Here is a 19,674-nt window from a genome sequence, read left to right as displayed (position 1 = left end):
AATTATAGTGGATTCTCCAAAGTGAAGCCAAGGGATGGGAGAGCGAGAGAGAGCGAGTGGGAGAGAGATCTCCCATCACTCTCCCCACCCTCACCACTCACCCATACCTCTCATGTTTTCCCAAATCTAGGCTACTCCGAACTCCAACCCGGTTGAAGTAATTGATGGAGTGGAGGAAGGATACTTCCACTCGGTATAGCAGCAGCTGTCGACCAACAGGGTTGCAATAATAAATTTTAAAAAACCGCCCGAGGCTACTGAAGCAGACGGAGAGCAGCGTAGACAGGCAAAGGCGAGGAGAAGGAGAGAAGGAGGTTGGTGGGGGGGAGAAGACCGCTTCAGGTGTCGTACGAGTCGCGATGTAGACGCGCGTGATTAGAGGGAGCACCGCTACCGGGAAGCACTCGCTTTCTTAAGGTGGATTACAAAGTGAAAAGAAGAAAAAAAGAAAAGAAAAAAACTCACGACTGACCGGGGCCGCCTTTGTCTTTTCTGTCTACTTCACTTGGCTGGATTACCGCGAGCACCATGAACGTGTCGCCTCCGGACCGAAGGAAAAACGTGCGGCAGCTGGCTTTGGAGATCGGCATCCGAGTTCTGCTTTTCGGAGTTTTCGTGTAAGTATTGCAAAGTCTCGGAAATCTGGCATCCGGCCCCGATGACATGATGTGTGTGTGTGTGTTTAGTAACATGCTTGAGACACTGAACTGCTGCGTTCAGGTTCATCTGGCGGCGATGCGGCGCTGTCCGCGGTCTCTGCTGCGTGTTGAGCCGCAGTTAACAGGAGCGATCGCCGCTGAACAGACGCTGCGGTAACAGGTTGCAAAAAAACAAAAACAAGTTGAGCATTTTATTTCACGTCACGAATCAGCGTGACACGTATTCTCTGATGAGTCATGTTATAGCCTAGATTATCGCTTATTTGACCACTTCACATTTTGACATATCTGTGTGCAGTATACTTTCTATTTTTATTTTTGTATTAATTATTAACCTTGCGATAAGGTTGTGCCTCTCAGACGCAGGCTTCAAAACTAACAGAAATACACATTATTAATTGTTTGTCTATAGCCTCTGGGGGCATTGTGTCTTCAATTGTTTCATATTTATTTACTCTCTACTTCATGTGATCTAATAAAACGCCTCCAGGTCCATGTTATCTGACATGACTCACACATCGCATGCTCTCTCTCTCATTATATCTGAAGGAGAAAAACACAAAGAAGAAAGAAAGAAAGAAATCAGCACTGCATGCACACGCTGTCGTTATCGGGCTAAGTAGTCCGGCTGTATGTGTGCGCTGCTGCCACCCTTTAAAATGATTAGCCAAGAACTCACCTGGAGGGATCAGACCAAAGAGCATGATGCAGCCCCTCGGTGAGACCCACATCTGTAGCTGATTTGCTATTGCGTCATGGAGTGCTCTAAGCCACACACACACACATGAACAAATAAATAAATACATTTCACACAATACCATCATCATCATCAACTTGCTTGCTGTATTATGCTGCCTCCGAAGCCCCCCCTGTCACAAAGTCCTTGATCGCTGTGATGAATCGAGGTTTACACAGAAAGCCCGCTGAAGGCGAGTAAGCCGTGTTGGTGAAGAGGCATCTTCAGTAAACTTGACCTGCCTCACAGTAGTACAGTAGTGCCCTCATTACACAGAACGATTTTGGTTCCACATCCAAGTTATTCTTTATCTGTGTGACACAGACATGCTGGTGAAACACGGAGCCACAAATTAAAAAAATTGATTTTGTGGCTAATGGTATTTTGGGCTTTGTGCTTACGACTGAGAGCTTTCTTTGACACCAACAGAACTATCATGCGTTTTGACAGAGGGAGCATTTGGTCTAATAGATTTCCTTGGGACCCGCTGTAATTATTGAGCTAGCTTTTCGCCTGACGGATCAGCACGAGGGCTGTTCTCTGGCCCCCTGCGGGGCAGCGGTTCCCTGTTCTGGTCACACCTCGAAGCCTGAGTTGAAGGCAGGATAATTGGGGTCAACTAGAATCTGATTTTTATTTATTTTTCTTCATCGAGGTTACAAAGGGCAGTTTCATGTCTGCTTGGTCTCGATGTAATACCCCTTATCCGTGTGTCTTTCCTCACGTCATTGCTCATTTACAATCTTGCTTCTATACTGTTTTTTAATCTGATTGCTTTCTACCTCTACAGCTCAGTATTACATTTGGAAGAAAAAAAGAACCCATCTTTCAGTTGCTGTTTATATTCCTTCATACATCAAGGGATGTTGAAATGGAGTTCCTTAATCCTTTAGTTTGGGCTCATAAACAGATATGAATGCACCAGAAAGGCATCTTCAGCAAGAGATATGTGCAAGTTCTTCGGTTCTGATTGAATAACTTGTTTCTCTCCGCCACACAGTAAACCCTGTCTGCACCCTGCTCTTTCTGGATAAACCATGATTCATTATTCACAGACACATTTTGTCAAAGATGACTTGCCTTACTTTTTATTTGCCCGCGCTTGCCAAGCTGCCTGCCGGTCCCAGGCCTCAGGAGGTGCGCTGACCTTAAGCAACGGGCCAAGTGTGCAACGGGCCCCTGTGCCATCAAACAGCGAATGCCATGCAGTCATCGTAGCTCGGTGGGCACTCCAGGAGTCACACATCTCACCATAGCGAAGCAAAACATTTAATCTAAATGGAAATAGATCTTTGACATTAAACAAAATGGGGGGGAAAACCAACAAAAGCTGATTAACTGCATGAGAACAAGTTTTTTTTTTTCTAAGCACAGAAAGAGAGGATAATGAGATGGGTGCCTTTTCACTTTACTTGTAAGCCGGAGCAAAACAAGCGAGAGCGTCGACAAATACCCAAGAAGCCATTTCTCCCTTGAGTGGTTGTGTGGCTGAGCTCGTGTCCTAAATCAATCAACAGTATCTGTGCTTCAGCACATTGCTGGACACTTGAATAAGCCTGTACGTATTACAATGCTGGCTCAAGGAACAACAGGAGACCGGAATTTTAGAGGTGATGATCTGGTCGTCGTCAAATGAGTCGTGCGCGCTAAGACGTCACTGGTCATCCCTCAAAAACGAATTTTCAGCTCACTGCAAAGCATCCTCTCCTCTCGGAGGAAGGCTTAGGAGCATCCCTGGGATATGGCCCAAAACCTTGGCAAGTCTCAGAAAGCCTGTCCAGATGTTGGGGGAAGAGTATAATGTCAAGGCCTCGTACTGTTTAAGAATAAGCGGATTGTTTAGCATGCATGTTGAGGATGGGGGCCTTCAGTTTTTGAGGAGGAAATGTCTTTGAAGAGGATTGGTTACAGTGTCACGAGGGCCTCTGCTGTTACGCCCTTCATTAAACAGTTCACTGTGGCTGCTCCATCTCGTTTCATTAGCTACCCCCTTATTTAGTTATTTTTATTTTTAATTTGAAAAGCATCGGCTGACAAAATAATATCGAGAACAAAACTTGCGAACCACAGTGACAAATACATTGCATTTTCTGTGACTGCTTGACAATAGGGGGCGACTGTGGGTTAGTGGCTAGCAGGTCCGTCTTTCAATCAGGGGGTTGGCGGTTTAATCCCCGCAGTCCTTGAGCAAGACACTTAACCCTGAGTTGTTTCCTGTAGCTGTGTCTACAGTGTATGAATGTAACATGATTGTAAGTCGCTTTGGATAAAAGCGTCAGCTAAATGACATGTAATGTAATGTAACAATAAAAGCCACCCTGTGTCTTGCCAGTTGGACGCATTTGATGGGAAGCAGCAGCAGGGTGTTGTGTTAAATCTGAATTTAGTGTGGGAATGGCAGACTCCCCCACTACCGATGAAAAACTCCAATATGTTGAGAAGTAATTACAGAATATTATAAATACATTAAATAACTATTGTAGGATTTGAAGGATTCTAAATGTAATGTACTGACACCAACATATTCTTATACATTTACTCAAACTTCACCCACAGAAATGTTTAACATAGTCCAGTGATATTTAATATATGGATGTCAGTAAAGATATTTCCTGAGAAATACTGTTCAGCCACAGGTGTGAGTGCCACTTTAAAGCTCCTTTAAACAGTGTTTAATATTAATCCCTGCAATATGAAAGGATTGCTAATACTGACAATCCCCATCTCCCCAAATATGCACTTCACACAGCTGTGAAGCTTTCAGCTCTTTGTTTTATCTCACAGGTCTACATGGTTATGTTCCAAATAGCTCCCATATCCATAGGCATAAACTGCAAGCAAACAAGATCACGTTAATAGAAAGAGCTGAAAATGAGCCACTGAGGAAGAAAGTGCCACATCCAGCATCAGGCGGTGGGAAAGAGGACTCCGATGTATGCTTGTGTTGCTCGCACACCTTTTGTCGCTTTGATTCTGCTGTTCTACTGCGGTCAGAAACAACTGGAGTAATCTGCTGCTTGTCTGTTTGACTATTAAAGCGCATTCTCGTGCTGCTGCTGCGTTTCTTAATTTTGGCAGCTAACATCAGAGCACTGAATCACAGGTCATCCAATCTGTAACCTTCATTATATTGGGAGATGAAGTAAAAATTGAGACTGCAGGCTTGACTGTGGCATCATAGAAACACTTTTCTGATTGGATGCTGTTGACACAAATTAACCAGAGACGAAGGGATAACAATGACGGGAAAACATGCGGCCTCCAGGAATGTCCACTCGTTGATCCCTATCTGAAACAGCACAGAGCCAACATCCATTGCTGGACTTGTAAAATCAACCTGATTAATAACTTAGTAGCCTTTTTAAAATCGTCAGTCTGTTCAAGTACATCCAGTTAAAGCAAACAAAAGAAAGATAATTCGACAGGTACTGGAGAAAGCATGAGGTTACAGTACAAAACAATGAGGTGTTTGTTATGGTTTGTCTCTGACCCCAAGCACAGGCAAAGCTCAGTTTAGCCGAACACACGGCATAGTTTATTTTGGAACGCAACAAGTCACTTGGAAAAAAACACAAAAAACTCAAAGTGTCCCTTAGTCCACAGGTGATTGAACATCAAACCCAATAAAACAAAAAACTCGCTTCTAATCCAGGGGAAGGGAAAAGAGCTCTCACCAGGTAAATCCACTTGAATGTTGAACTGAAAATAATCCACACGAAAAGTCGGAGGGAGGCCGGCTGTCTGAGTCCTGAGAGTATTAGTTTTTTTAAAGGATTTGTTTAGTGACCATGATGAATCCAGAATCTTTCCAGAGTCTGTGGATGCAGAAACAAAAAAAGGCCACGGCAGAGAGAGAAGACTATTTATGTAAAGAAAGGATCGACAGAGCTGTTTGTGTTTAGCAGATTGATAGTGTGGTTCAGCAAACTCTGCAGGTGCCTCGGCAGAAACGACCATTATTCCAATGAGAGCAGAGGCAGCCGACTATCACAGCAAGACCAGGGATTCCCTAACAGCCCAGTCTGTCACCGCTCTAAGCATTTCATTCCCCGCAATCGTTTGATCAGCTCATTATGTCTCTCTGTCGATGCTGTCATCCATCCAACCCCGTCTCTTTATCCCTCCGTGGGCACCCGATCGCTCAGTTGCTCTCCGTGTGTTCTTTTCACCGTTTCTTCTTCAAAGAAAACTGTGTTTACTGCGGTTGCCCCTGGAGGTCAACTTATCCATTATATGGTGATACAATATGGTGGGCAGAAACATAATAAGACAGTCAATGCCTCCACTGGTATTGGATGCATAGCTTTGAGATTGTAAAATCTTGCCAAAACAAAATTGATGAATCGAGCTGCCTGGCCGCCTAACAGCGGCATACCGCGAGTATAACACAGGAAATCAAAGGTGTCTCGAGAAAGTGAGAGACTATGAGAGGTCATCAAGCATGCCGCCAAAACTGTCCTTCCAAAATATGGAGGGCCAGTTTTGTTTGCTGCAGCAGAATGCAAGATTGACCACGGACAGACAATGAGTTGCAGTCACTCACTCACAGATTCACGCACGCACACACTCACGCGCGCACACACACACACACACACACACACACACAGATCGCATGGTCCCCTTGGCAGCAAAAATAGTACATTATATTCCAAATCTGAATCTGCAAAGTAACCAGTAACTATAGCTGTCAAATACAATAAAGGTGATAATGTACTGTACCTCACCATTTTAAAAGCAAAGTACTTAGTTATCACCACTGCTTGTCTAGTTGCAACTGCACTCAGTTGCCCGTTCATCTCTCACATTCCATGGCAGCCTTCACCCAAATCTATCTATTCCCTGGCCCACATAGCTCTCACTAAGAAGTGAAGTGAACATAAAGAATCAGGCATATTTACAGGGGGCATTCATCAAGAATCCCGTCAATAACACTGCGGTCACAGTGAGGGTTGTGCTTATGCTCGTGGGCATTTCTTAATTGGTATTCTTTAGCTGGAACATTATATGATAGAATTGAACTGTTATTATAACACAATTACATTTTACAATGCTGATCCTTTTGGTTAGAAATTCTTACTGGGGCGCAGATATTCTGTCAAGAATAATAGATAACACTTTAACAACCAATTGGCAATAAAAGTATATTGACCGACTATATGGTATTATGTGCTGCGGACGATCCATTTGTCGAGAAATGTTCTGCAAAAATGTCCCCATCATGATGAAATAGTTGGATCTCAGCTGGCGCTAAGCAGGTGGAGACTGAGCTGATGGGGTAATGTCGTAGACCTCGGAGGTGTGGACGGAGGGTGAAAGTGACAGTTCCGGCACTGCTTTACACTTCCTCCTGTCGTGATGTTTCTATTCTGGTCCACTCGCTCTCTCTCTCTCTCTCTCTCTCTCTCTCTCTCTGACTGTCACTTCCTCCCTCCACTGCCCCTTTTCTTAGGTATTTCCTTTAGATCTGCCCCATTACTGTCATTTCATACTCTTATCTGTAAAAAGACAGACGAGGGGCTGAGGAGATGAAAGAGTCTTTGTCCACAAATGTCTCCTGGCCCAAATGTAAAAATATATAACGAGCAGTGTAAAGTGTGTGTGTGTGTGTGTGTGTGTGTGTGTGTGTGTGTGTATTTGTGTGTCTCCCTCTCAGGCCCCTGGGTTTTGCTGTCAGACCAGACTTTTTCCTTGGTGAAGTTTGGACAATGCAGTCATAGTTCACTTCTTCTTTTTTTGCCACAGCGAGGTGAACAATACACGGCAAACACTTTATGTTCCACTCAACGGTTGAGTAAAGAGGTAGAGACACATCCCTGGCAACTTTTATAACTTGTAAGGTCACCAGCCATTGTCTTTCGTGTTCATTCAATTTCTATCAGCTTTACAAGTTTGCTGACTGCTGGGAACAGACGTGGGTGTTATTGACCAAATGAAAGCCAAGACCCTCCACCTTAATAGCTCATTATATTTCGACACACACACAGCGATTTTTAAGCTGCTAGTCGAAAGGGAAACTTGAACGGCGGACGCTCCACAGGATGACTGCTCGACTATGATTATAGTTGTGTAAGTTAGGCAATCTCCAAATTCTCCTGGTGACTTCTCAATGATTGCTGATTATTGCTGGGCTTAACTGACATCTCTCTCCCTCTTTCTTTATTAGCTCTGTTGTCATTAGTGCAACTCCTGCATAGCTTTGCCCTCCTTCAACCAGAGCAAAGGTCCAGTTGTAATATCTGAAAACCTGTTTGGGGGGGGGGTGTACAGGACCTTCAGGCTGCACCGTATAAGCTATACTATACATGGACCAAAGGGTTTTTAGCTTCCATTTTAATAACATTGGGACCATAAAAAAAAGTGCTGAATTATTAATGAGCATTTCCTTTCTGCAATGTAGCCTTGGATGTACAGACGGCTATCACTGATTTGATACTGAAGAGAAACGTTAAAACATGATGATCCTCAACCAAGTTCTTGGGTGATGAGACGTTTTCTCTTTCTGACTTCCAAGCGGATTCATGGCATTTGTTTGTGGTGATGATTGTGTCCTCGTAAAAAGTGCAAATATTCCGCAATATTCTGCGGCTACAAGCCCCACATTGCTCCACCAAGCTGTTCCCCTAAAGGAATAAAAGAAAACAGTAGCAGAACAGGGTTTCATCCACGCATCACTGTACGTGCATGCGCTGAGGGAGTATTTCTATCAGCGGGCATTGTTTATTCGCTCATGCAAATTGAGCAAGCTCCTAAAACAACATCATCGTCCTCAATATAATGAGAAAAAAACGGGAAAAAAATCAAAGATGAAATGGTAAATTTTCTGGAAAGGAAATCCAAATGGCAGCCAAACTCATCTCAGAGAGAAGAGTGGTTGGCAGAAAACAAAACAAATAACCAGGACAGAGAAAAAAATAAAATTCAAGCCGTGGCCAATGAAACTTAAGCAGCCTGACTCAGGGAGAGCGTCACAGTGAGAGAACATTCAATACAGACACGTTCCAGATTGGCAGATGTATTGTAACTGATTATAGCTCCATGAAAGTAGATCATCACTCTGTGTTTGTTCATGTTCCTAAGAAAAAGACAGTATTTGTGTATCGGATTTTCTGTGTAATTTTGGTGTTTGTGTGTGTGTGCAGTTTGACAAAATGCATACACGGTTATCTGTTTGTGTATGTTATTACATTACATTACAAAGCGACTTACACATCGTAGACACAGCTACGGGGGGCAATTCAGGGTTAAGTGTCTTGCTCAAGGACACATCTACTAGCTGGAATCTCTTTCTCTTGTCGCTGTCAAATTCGACATGAACAATGAGCACGAAAGCACTGATGAATGTCGGCCTTGTGTCCCGGGCCCCAGTGAGTGATCAGGGGGTCCCTGCGTGAATCTCGCCGCCCTCCCTCCATTCCTCTTGTCTCCGTTATACCTGACTTCATGAACGCCACACGCAAGGAAAAGCACCCACAAGCTCAACCGCACAAGTACAGTGGCTTCTGCTGAGATTTGAAACACGGTCAAATAATAGTGTTAGCTGTACATTCAACAGTGGTACAATGTATTTTATATAAAAAATAAGTGCAACATATTTAGTAATAACAGTATCTCACTGTTACAACAACTGTATTCTACCTATTTAGAGTTTACACTCTTTTACTGTCATGGTATGGCAGTTGTTCACAGTGATCAGTGCACCTTGAGGTGCTCGCTCTGAGCTGCACACACAAACACCTTAACCTCTGAGCTGACCACAGACACCTTAACCTCTGAGCTGACCACAGACACCTTAACATCTGCGCTGATCACAGACACCTCAACCTCTGAGCTGACCACAGACACCTTAACATCTGCGCTGATCACAGACACCTCAACCTCTGAGCTGACCACAGACACCATAACATCTGAGCTGATCACAGACACCTCAACCTCTGAGCTGACCACAGACACCTTAACATCTGAGCTGATCACAGACACCTCAACCTCTGAGCTGACCACAGACACCTTAACATCTGCGCTGATCACAGACACCTCAACCTCTGAGCTGACCACAGACACCATAACATCTGAGCTGATCACAGACACCTCAACCTCTGAGCTGACCACAGACACCTTAACATCTGAGCTGATCACAGACACCTCAACCTCTGAGCTGACCACAGACACCTTAACATCTGAGCTGATCACAGACACCTTAACCTCTGAGCTGACCACAGACACCTTAACATCTTAGCTGATCACAGACACCTTAACCTCTGAGCTGACCACAGACACCTTAACCTCTGAGCTGACCACAGACACCTTAACCTCTGAGCTGACCACAGACACCTTAACCTCTGAGCTGCACACAGACACCTCAACCTCTGAGCTGACCACAGACACTTTAACATCTGAGCTGATCACAGACACCTTAATCTCTTATCTGACCACAGACACATTAACCTCTGAGCTGACCACAGACACCTTAACCTCTGAGCTGACCACAGACACCTTAACATCTGAGCTGACCACAGACACCTTAGCCTCTGAGCTGACCACAGACACCTTAACCTCTGAGCTGACCACAGAAACCTTAACCTCTGAGCTGACCATAGACACCTTAACATCTGAGCTAACCACAGGTGTCAATTATTTAGCAGCATAATTCATTATGTGCACCGGAGCAGGTCTGAGTGTGGTTTATCTAAAGCAGCTGGAATAAACTTAAATACAGCGGGTGCACATTGTTTGATTATTAAAGGAACAATCCACCACACAACAAATCAGCGCTGCTTATAAACAGTTGTTTATGCATCATGTTTGTAGAGTTTGACAGCAGCGTGTCGATCTAAAACATCAAGTATTGCTGCTTACTTAGTACTAGCTCATTTGAAATCACTTGAACAGAATGAGATGATATTGTTTTCATATATGGTTGCCTCAATAGAAGGAAATGTTGCCAAAACATGACGCATTTTAAAAATACTGTTGATGGTGTGGTTAGGCTCAGCTGGTGTGGTTTGGGTAACGGTGGCGTGATGTGTAATGAGCCTCAGCTGGGGTCAATTGGGTGTTTTTTGTGTCTTCCATATAAGACCAGGAGTAGCTGGAGAACGAGGAAGGAGAGCGGGTAGCGGATGCCTGGAGCGTTCGGAAGCGGAAACGGGACTGAAATGAATAAAACGAGTTTCTGCCCTAAAGATCGTGTGTGTGTGTTGCCCTTTTTTGTGCCTGCTCAAGACTCAAACCTGTTACACACTCCTTCTGCCCTCTACTGTAATTCAGAGTGAAAGAAGTAGCTCAGCATCGTGGGACAAAGTCCTGTTTGTTAGATGATGAGATTGATCATACTCGCCATCAGTCCGAGTTGGAAAGCACATGCAAAGAATGGCTTCATGTTTATGAGATGCAAAGTCAGCTAAAGGCAGAATAGTGAACTACAACGCTCCATTACAGAACAACTCCTGTGCACCACACTGGTTTATGTGCAGCATCCGAGGGTGGACAAAGGAGCGAGAGAAAGCCCAACTCGATCTGACGAACCGACTCCAATGGGCCGGTAAAAAGCCAAAGCTCAATGAATATGAGCCCTGGACCTGCGAAGCATTTGGAGAGGCCATCAGCCTCGATTCCCTCCTGCTGTGGGCTGGAAACTTATCTCGCCACGACCCCCCCCCCCTCCCTCCACACACATACAAACACACACACACACACACACACACACACAGACCACCATTACCAACATGCTTCCCCCAATCCCTCTGTCCCTTCGGCCATGTCCTGCCAGCTTCAGACCACTGCGTTCCCCAATGCCTGTCTCAAATGTGTGCCTCTGACCTTTCTCAACGTGTCTCTGGGACCTTTATCGCAGACAGACACCTGCAGGCTGACCAAGCTGGCCCCTCGTTGCATTCACATAGAAACGGGCTTCTTTAGCAAACATTTCTCAATCGTCCAGTGTGAATGGGTGATTAAAATTTAAATGACACCGCAGTTTTCCATCTGAGTGTCGCGTGATAAGCGATGTCGTTTCCTTTTCTCTCTCTTTCTCCCTCCCCTTTTGCCAAATGTAGAAGGGATATCTCTCCAGGGAGGCCGGCGCTAGCTGAGTGTCACTCAGAATCTTTCCCGCCCCTGCCGCCTATGACAGGACCGGTGCTGTGCATTCCTCACACGTTCGGCCGAGGCCGTGACTGTAACCCACCAACACAAACCGAGACAGAGAGAAGGCCGACGTGACATTTATTGCACTCACGCAATTCTGACTTGCAGAGCAGAGTACAGTCTGAGACGCCTCGAGGAAAAGATACATAACGTCTTTGTGAACAACTCCCCGGTAATTATGTCGATCGAATATGATTACATTAGATATGCAGCTTGTTGTATGGGGAATTCAGATGAGGATATTAAACATAAAGGTGTGTGATTTTTGTTTATTGAATATTTAATTTACTCATCTGTTTTCCTTTTCTTTTTTTCTAACTGCTCAGAGGCACAGCGCTGCCTCAGCCTACAGACCTCAGTCCTCTGGTCTCAGTGCCGTCTCCCAACTTAAAATTTGAAACCCATCGCCATAACCAGTCACTCAACTGGACCTCCAAGCTTGATAACTTCTGTTTCCACAAATTCCCCTGCAGGGTACTCCAATTCCATCAGAAAAAGGTTTTTTTTTTTCTGAAAAGATCATTTTCGGTCTCTGTAATCCAATTAGAATCCTCCAGGTAGATTGTAGCCTGATTGAAACCTCTGCGCCTAAATATCGCAGTTATCTCCAGTCCCCCGACAATCAACATCACGTATTAGTTGTCAAGGCTGCATCGCTGTCCTCTGGTCTGCGGGTCCAATATGAATGAAATAAAGCCACCTAATTTAATCAAGAACACATCCTCAGTCAGTCGGCTCCCTTCTTTTTCCACTGTGACTCACCTCTGATCGAGCTGCAGCAGCGCTTCATTCTATGTCAGATACTCAGTAATGTCTGTATTTTAAACCAGCCGTGCCAGAGGAGTTAAATGAGATTTTGCAGGAACAGAATTTTTAAGAAAGGGAAACTTAAGCAAAAACCTGTGTTGTGCTACTTTTTTCCTTCCAGCAGTGTTGACTGTGTAAGTTGCGGATTTGTGAGAAACCTCGGCTCACCTGCTGTGACTCCCATCCACCAATCATTATGAATTTTTTTAAATAACATTGTGACAGCACATTTCTCAGGCGCAGAATTGCGTAAAAGCTGACGTGAGCTGATGTGCTCTGTGAAAATGTAGCCATTTATATATGCCTAATGGATTCACTTTACCAGGTTAGTACGACACAGAGTGGTGGATTCCAGAACGTGGACTCGGGGAATCTGCTTATTTGCTTTCTTGTCATTGAGAAGATCAATACCGCTCTCCACTAGATATAAGGTGTTTTTAAAGGTGCTGGTGCAGATTGTGTTACTTTTGGACAGAGTTTTCAATCTTGATGCTAAGCTAATGGATCACTGGTGAGCTTTCCTCTAGAAAGAGAACACGCTCATTTCCCAAAATGGCTCCATTTAATTTGTACCTTTTCTTCAAATTCCATGAGAATGCTGTTCCACTTGTAACATGAAAATAATGTCCACTCATGTTACTACTTCTCAGGCTTTTCTGCTTCTGGTTCTCCATGCAAACATTAATATATATGCGCTATGTCATCACCCTCATAACATAGCACCTTTGACGATAAACATCGCTGTTGTTGTCCACACAGACGGGCTGCCACCCGCCACTCAGCCAGCCAACAGTCTGCTCCACCATTCTCTCTCTTCATCACTTCATTTTATGCTGTGTAAGAGGAGGAAGGGGAATTTACCAATGGTAAATGAACCAGAAGATGCACCGAACAGAGAAGGATGGGAACTTCCCTCAGGGCTCCAGACATCCTCTCATCTTAATAGTTTGTAAAGTAACTTTTTCACTAGCTCCCTGCTCTATGATTTAATGACTGGAGTAATATGTAGGGGAGTGACATGGCAGTGATGACTGCTCACCTCTGATCTGAAGGGGGAGGGGAAAAAAGTAATTTTAAATTCTGCCCCACAATCTGGCAGATGGTCAGCTCCAATTCTTCTCCCCTCAGTCCCTGAGCTGCTGGATTGCCAAATGTGCACCACAAGAGTGAGAAAGAGAGCTAGAAAGAGAGCGAGAGAGAGAGCCAATGCAATCAAATGTGAGCTTGCACAATGCGTCCGGCCTGCATCCCTTCTGAATGTTTCTCTGGGTTGCATCAGGCGCTTTGGCAGTCGTAACTATGGACGGCGCCGGTGGGAAGTGCAAAAGGGCGAGGAAAACGGCTTCACCTCACCACTTAAGAGGGTCAAGACTCGCCCAAGCCGACTCTTGACACAGACCTCTCGCTCTGCGTTGGGCTCTCTGCACCTCCCCGTCGTTGGACATGGCAAAGCGCCCCTTGTATTTCTCATTTCTCTTGAGAGGTGAAGGTCACACGCTGTCTTGTCTGCTATGTGGTGTTAGAGCTGCTCCGTGGCCCTCCTGCACTCCTGCGGCTGCGTGACTGCAGTTTAATAAGGGGCCCCTCTCTGTGTGTTTGGCTCAGCCACCAGCAGATATAATGCGATCAATATTGATGTTCTGTTTGGATATATATCTGCAATAGGCTGAACACCAACCAACCAACACACACACACACACACACACACACACAGCCCATGAGCCACAAGATTTCTCTCAAACTTTGTGATTTGTGAAATCGGGAGCTTGCCTGAAGTTAATCCAGCTTAAACTATTCCACTCTTCTGCATGCATCATTGCTCCACAGCATATCTAACTCATTAAGGAGGAATTTCTTGACTTTGTGTCCCTTTTTTTTCCTTCTTCTTCTTGTGTTACGTTGGCACAGCAGAGGTAAAGTATTCCTAAGGCCATCGCCACAGATTCTGCCCACAGTGCATTGCAAATCAAGAGCTCTCGAACCACCCGCTCGCACTGGTCTCGACGCTGTTGTGTGCGCTGAACCTTGTTGTGTTTCAGCGATTCAGTTTAATTTCCTTGGCTGGGGCTGCTGCGCTCAACAGATTTAGAACATGCATCTTGAGCTGAGATGGATTGGAATTGGTGATGACAAATTGGCCCAATGGCGGAGCTTTGATGAAGAGGAACAGGGAAGAGGCAAAAAGCTCAAACGTTCCCGAATTAGAAAAAGGGTTAGATGTAAATCTTTAAAGCCGAGACTGTTGATGTATTGTCGGCCATCAGGGGTTATCCTAATATCTTCACATACTCGCCTACGGAGCCGCGAGGATGTTGGTTAATCCAGAATGTTTTTGCCCCTAAAGAAGCCATTCTTATGCCTTCGCTCAATAATGGCTCTACACAGAGCAAACAGAAGCAGATAAAACAGAATGAGGTGCTCCCCAGGCAGCCAGCAGGTGCTGCTGAGTTCAGAGCTTTTTGTGCGCCTTCGTTTTTACGAGCACTTAAAGGGCTCATCTATTCTGGCCAGAGTTCGTGTGAGGGGGCCTTGGGTCTCACACAGAGTACTGATTAGAGTTTGCCTCTTTTCATACACTTCTTGTTCTGCGCTTTGGAGAAACGATGGTGGGTGCCGAACTCTTTCTTTCCTTGTCTCTGTCTCTTCTATGTAGCTCTCATGGTCATCAGCGGAAGGTGTTGAAAGGTTTTGAAGCGTGGAAATAAGCAGAAGGAAATAGGTGCAAAGAAGCCATGAACAAAAGCCACGCAAAAAAAACAAATATCACTCAGCTGTTTTGCAGTAATTTTTAACATCTTAATGTGCCGGTTGTTAGTTTACTTCTGCTGAAATGCAGCCCACCATCACCTTCCACCCCCTCCGTCTCTCTCTTTTGAATCAATGTGATTACAGTTACATCCCAGGCCGATAAATTGGGGTTACACGCTGCGTATGCCATTACCTCTCCAAGCACTGACATTAGCTGGGCTAATGCGACTGTAATTCGCATTGTCCTTCCTTCCCCACTCACAAATGCTTCAGTCACCAGCCTGTAAATGCTGCACTCCCCACCGCTTTTATCTCGGCCTGTAAATTACAATGGAAGTACAATTTGTTTCCACAAAGGCCAGGTCCTTCTATCCACAGAATCGAGGATGAAAGACTTGATTAATTCTGACTACGTTCGGAGCCTGGAGCCCTCAAAGTGCACCGGAAACCACGTTGGAGTCTTTTTTTTAATAAAGTCCACGGCTGGAAAAGAGGAGATGAGGCAAAAAGAAACTCGAGCCAAGGCAAATCCTTTGAGGGCGGAATTGATTTGTTGCAGGAGATTGGATACAAATTCTCCAAAAGTAGGAGGAATATTATTACGCGCGTCAGGCATTTAAATTTTTACCTTATGAAAGCGATCATCCCCGGCAAACACGGACGTGGTGAAAAAATCTGAAAATAGTTAAATTTCAGGAGTTCATTGCCATCTGTAACTGCATCGTCTTATCAAATATCTCACCTGAGTCCAAAATGTTGTCCCATGTGTTTTTTTTTGTTTTTTTTTACTTTTTATTTTGCATTTTCAACAAAACAGAGCAATCCTTGACATTTAAATACATAAACACAACAAAAAAAACAGCGTACGCTCAAAGCAGTAGTATCAGTATCCATAGTCCATCCCACAGCAAGTACAAATGCCAATCTCCACCTACTTGAACATCGACATCCACAAATGCCCACACCCATACACGACCATCCATATCCACCTACCCTCACATACACGTATATACTTTTGCATATATACTCCACGGTTCAATGAGGAGGGAGGGAAGGACTGTATAGTTAAATTGAGTATGATTTAAATTATATATGCAATAAATATAAAATGAAACTAAGTAAATAACTAAAGTAAAATAAAAGACATTAAACACAAACAAAAAACTAATATATATATATACATACATAACGAAGAGAGAAGGATGTCCTATATCCTTATATACACACATACATATATACATACATATATACATACACATACATATATACACACATATACTCATACATACATATATACGCACGCACACAATAAAAAATTTAAAAAAGGAATTAAATAAAAGAGAAAGAAATAAAAGAAATAAAAAGTAAAACAAACTGACATTCATATCAGACCCAGATTTACACATTTGCTTAGCAGTGGTATTCTAGTGTTACTGCTCGGTCTTGTTACCTCAACCCCTCTCAGTTGTAGTATCTAGGTTTAATGTCGACACTAGGTATAATGTAACACAGGTCCATCTTCTTATGAGGATATCTATTGTCATTTGTAATTTTGCAGTCATTTTTTCCATTGTATGAACCTGATTTAATCTCTGTCTCCACTGAGTTATGTTTGGTGGTTTTGCATCCTTCCAGTTCAGAGTTATCATTTTCCTGGCAGTCATTAAAAGTATATGCAAAATATACCTCTGATCGGTGTCCCCTAAATCTTTTGGTATAGATCCCAGCAGAAATATTAATGGATCTGAGGGTACCTCCACTTCGATGATTTTAACGATTTCTTTTTTTATATTTTTCCAAACCCTTGGACTACTGGACAGTCCCAAAATATATGCGTGTGATCTCCTATTTTCCCACATTTTCTCCAACATAATGAAGCCAAAGGATCCTTCACATATGATGAGATTTCTGATGAGATATCTGATTTTTAATTTCCAATCAAATTCTTTCCACAATTGGCTATTGATTCCTTTATGACATGTGTTGCACTGATCTTCCCATGTTTTATCTTCAATTATAACATTTAATTCCTGTTCCCACTTTTCCTTGATGTTCAATGTATTTTGCGTTTTGTCAGCTGTAAGCCTTCTATATATGTGGGAGATGTGGTTTTTAGTTGGAAAGCAATTTTCTGCTATACTGATAACATATTTTTGACTAACTGTCTGTCTTTATGGTTTGTAATATAGTGTCTCATTTGAAGGTACCTATACAAATCATTTGATGGAAGTATCCCAGAAAAGGATCACTGAGAAAAGGATTTGAGTTCTGTTCTGTCAAATAATTGATTGATGGTTTTAAGATCTTTATCAGCCCACCGTCTAAATCCACTATCCCATATAGAGGGAGGGAATTCTATGTTGCCTACAAGTGGCATAGCCCTTGAGAGTGAGCTTGGTCCTACAAGTGTTTTTTTTATTATTGTCCAAATCTTCAGTGTGTGTTTTATCCATTCGTTTTCAATTTTGATTTTATTAAAGGATTTTATATCGATAAAGGGCAATGTTGATATAGATATCCCCTTAGCAGTGCTTTGTTCTATCTGGGTCCATCCTGTCTCCTGGTCGTTTCCAATCCACGCCACTATAGCTGTTAGTTGTGCTGCCCAATAATATAGTTTAAAGCTTGGTAGGCCAAGTGTTTTGAGTCTTATCCTGGGTCTCTTATTCTCCCAGATGAATTATTTTAAGAGTAGTTTGTTTAACATGTTGAAGGTAGAAACTGGTACTGCCACAGGTAGGGACTGAAACAAAAAGAGGAGTCTGGGTAACACATTCATTTTCACCGTCTCCACTCTACCAAATAATGAGAGAGGAAGGATTTGCCAATGTGTCATGTCATTTGTTTGATTAACTTATTGTAATTGGCATCAAACAGTTGTGTGGAGCTAGGTGTAATATTAATTCCCAAATATCGAAATCCTTGTTTAGACCAGTGAAAGGAAACATCCTCATTCAGCTGTGTGGGCCAGATTCCGGATACCATCATCGCCTCTGATTTGTTTTCATTAATTTTATACCCTGATACTGAGCCGTATTTGTGCAGACACTGTGGTTTTTAAAATACAATTTTACCATGATGAGTAGTCACAAATCCTTCCCTGTATCCTAGTGGATGTTGAACATTTAACATTATTCATCTCTCATGCACGATCTGAATCCAGCAATTACAACTACTATAGAGAGGAGATTACACCGTGCACATATACACGGAATGGCTATTGCTGAAGGGAAAAAAACAGCCTGTAAAAAGTATCAAGTGGCTTTTGAATAATAACGTTTCCTTTCCTTCTGCAGCAGGTTTAGTGCATGCTATGTGCATGCCAATGTGAAAGCAAATATTGCGAAGATGAATTTTATCTGTGTGGTTACCTTGGGCGAGCCTGTGCCTGAAACTCATTAAGACGTCAGGGGCTCGATAAGCCTTGCAACGACAGATAGACCACTGCTGTATTTAATGACCTGAGTGTGTGTGTGTGTGTGTGTGCTCATAAAGGTGAGGAGGTGTGTGTCTGTCTCTCTGCTTTTCTATCCCCTCGGACTGCATTAACATTCCCTGTCACTGGTGTCTGGGCAAGAGAACTGAGGAGAGGAGACAGCTGGTAGTTCATGAAGCATATTGTGTGCCATTAGCACGGGCATTTTCTGTGCGATGCATACCGTTAATGTAATGTGGCTGAAGTGAATTTTGCACTTGGACTCAGCAAGGTGTAAAATGAGCAAGTACACTGACTAGGCATGCTCTCTTACAAAAACATCATGACACGGTTATCAGCGGACCAACAAATACTTTCCACAGTGTGTAATACGGCACATGTCTTTCAGGGGGATTAAAAAACTGATAATTGGTTTTCCTGGCCCTTGAAGAGAGAGGGGCAATAAGACACTTTGTTTCCACATGAATCCATTTTAATCCAGGAGAGGTTTGCCGAAGATACATAATAAGCCTTGGCCATAATGGCCTGCCGTGCGCTGCCCCAGAGGAGTCGCACAGGATCCAGGTTATCCTCCCTTTTCAGCTCTGCTGGAGTGGACGCGTGATGAATACCTTGCTTAAGGGCATGTAGTTGTTTGGGAGAGAATCACTAGATCTCTATTATCACCTAGAGTGAAGCAGCTCATCTGGGGAACAAACTGTTGGACCCAAGATGAAAGAAAAACTTCAGGTCTACTTGTGATTTATTTTCAAACTTACACAGACCTGTTCTTCAATTCTTCTTTATCACTACCAATGCCTTCATCGTTACCCTATTTTAATTCAAAATGTTCCCAAAGACAGTATCGTTTTCTTGTTATATTAAATATAAATATATTTGCTGCTGTTTGTTTGGTGCTTTGAATATTCTATGGCCCTTGTGTGTATAGTAAAATATCTCACAACCCAAATGTGCAACAGAGCGGCCCATTGAATTGTTTTAGAAAGCAGTGACAGGAAGACTTTGTTGAGACGGCGGACAACAAGGTTGCGTCCGACAGATCACGGGGAGGCCAGCGAGGGCCGGAGGAAGCAGGCGCATGCTAATGTGTTCCCGCTCAGAAACAGCAGAGTGTAGGTGATCTTGGAAGTCGCCCAACCTACGTG

The 19,674-nt window shown here is 43.5% G+C and overlaps 1 protein-coding gene across 1 annotated transcript in view; it reads left to right on the top strand.

Moving 5' to 3' along the window:
- The first annotated feature begins 528 nt into the window (after positions 1 to 528).
- Positions 529 to 19,674, top strand: part of plpp4 (phospholipid phosphatase 4) — a 36,713-nt gene continuing 17,567 nt past the window's right edge. The window contains exon 1 of the mRNA XM_034551455.1: positions 529 to 617. Coding sequence (XP_034407346.1) covers positions 529 to 617 — 89 coding nt within the window. The remainder of the gene's footprint in view (positions 618 to 19,674) is intronic.

This window comes from Cyclopterus lumpus, chromosome 15 (genome assembly GCF_009769545.1).
Source record: "Cyclopterus lumpus isolate fCycLum1 chromosome 15, fCycLum1.pri, whole genome shotgun sequence".
Lineage (NCBI taxonomy): Eukaryota > Metazoa > Chordata > Actinopteri > Perciformes > Cyclopteridae > Cyclopterus > Cyclopterus lumpus.
The sequence above is the reverse complement of the archived record's forward strand: the minus strand, read 5'-3'. Positions and strand labels throughout refer to the sequence as shown.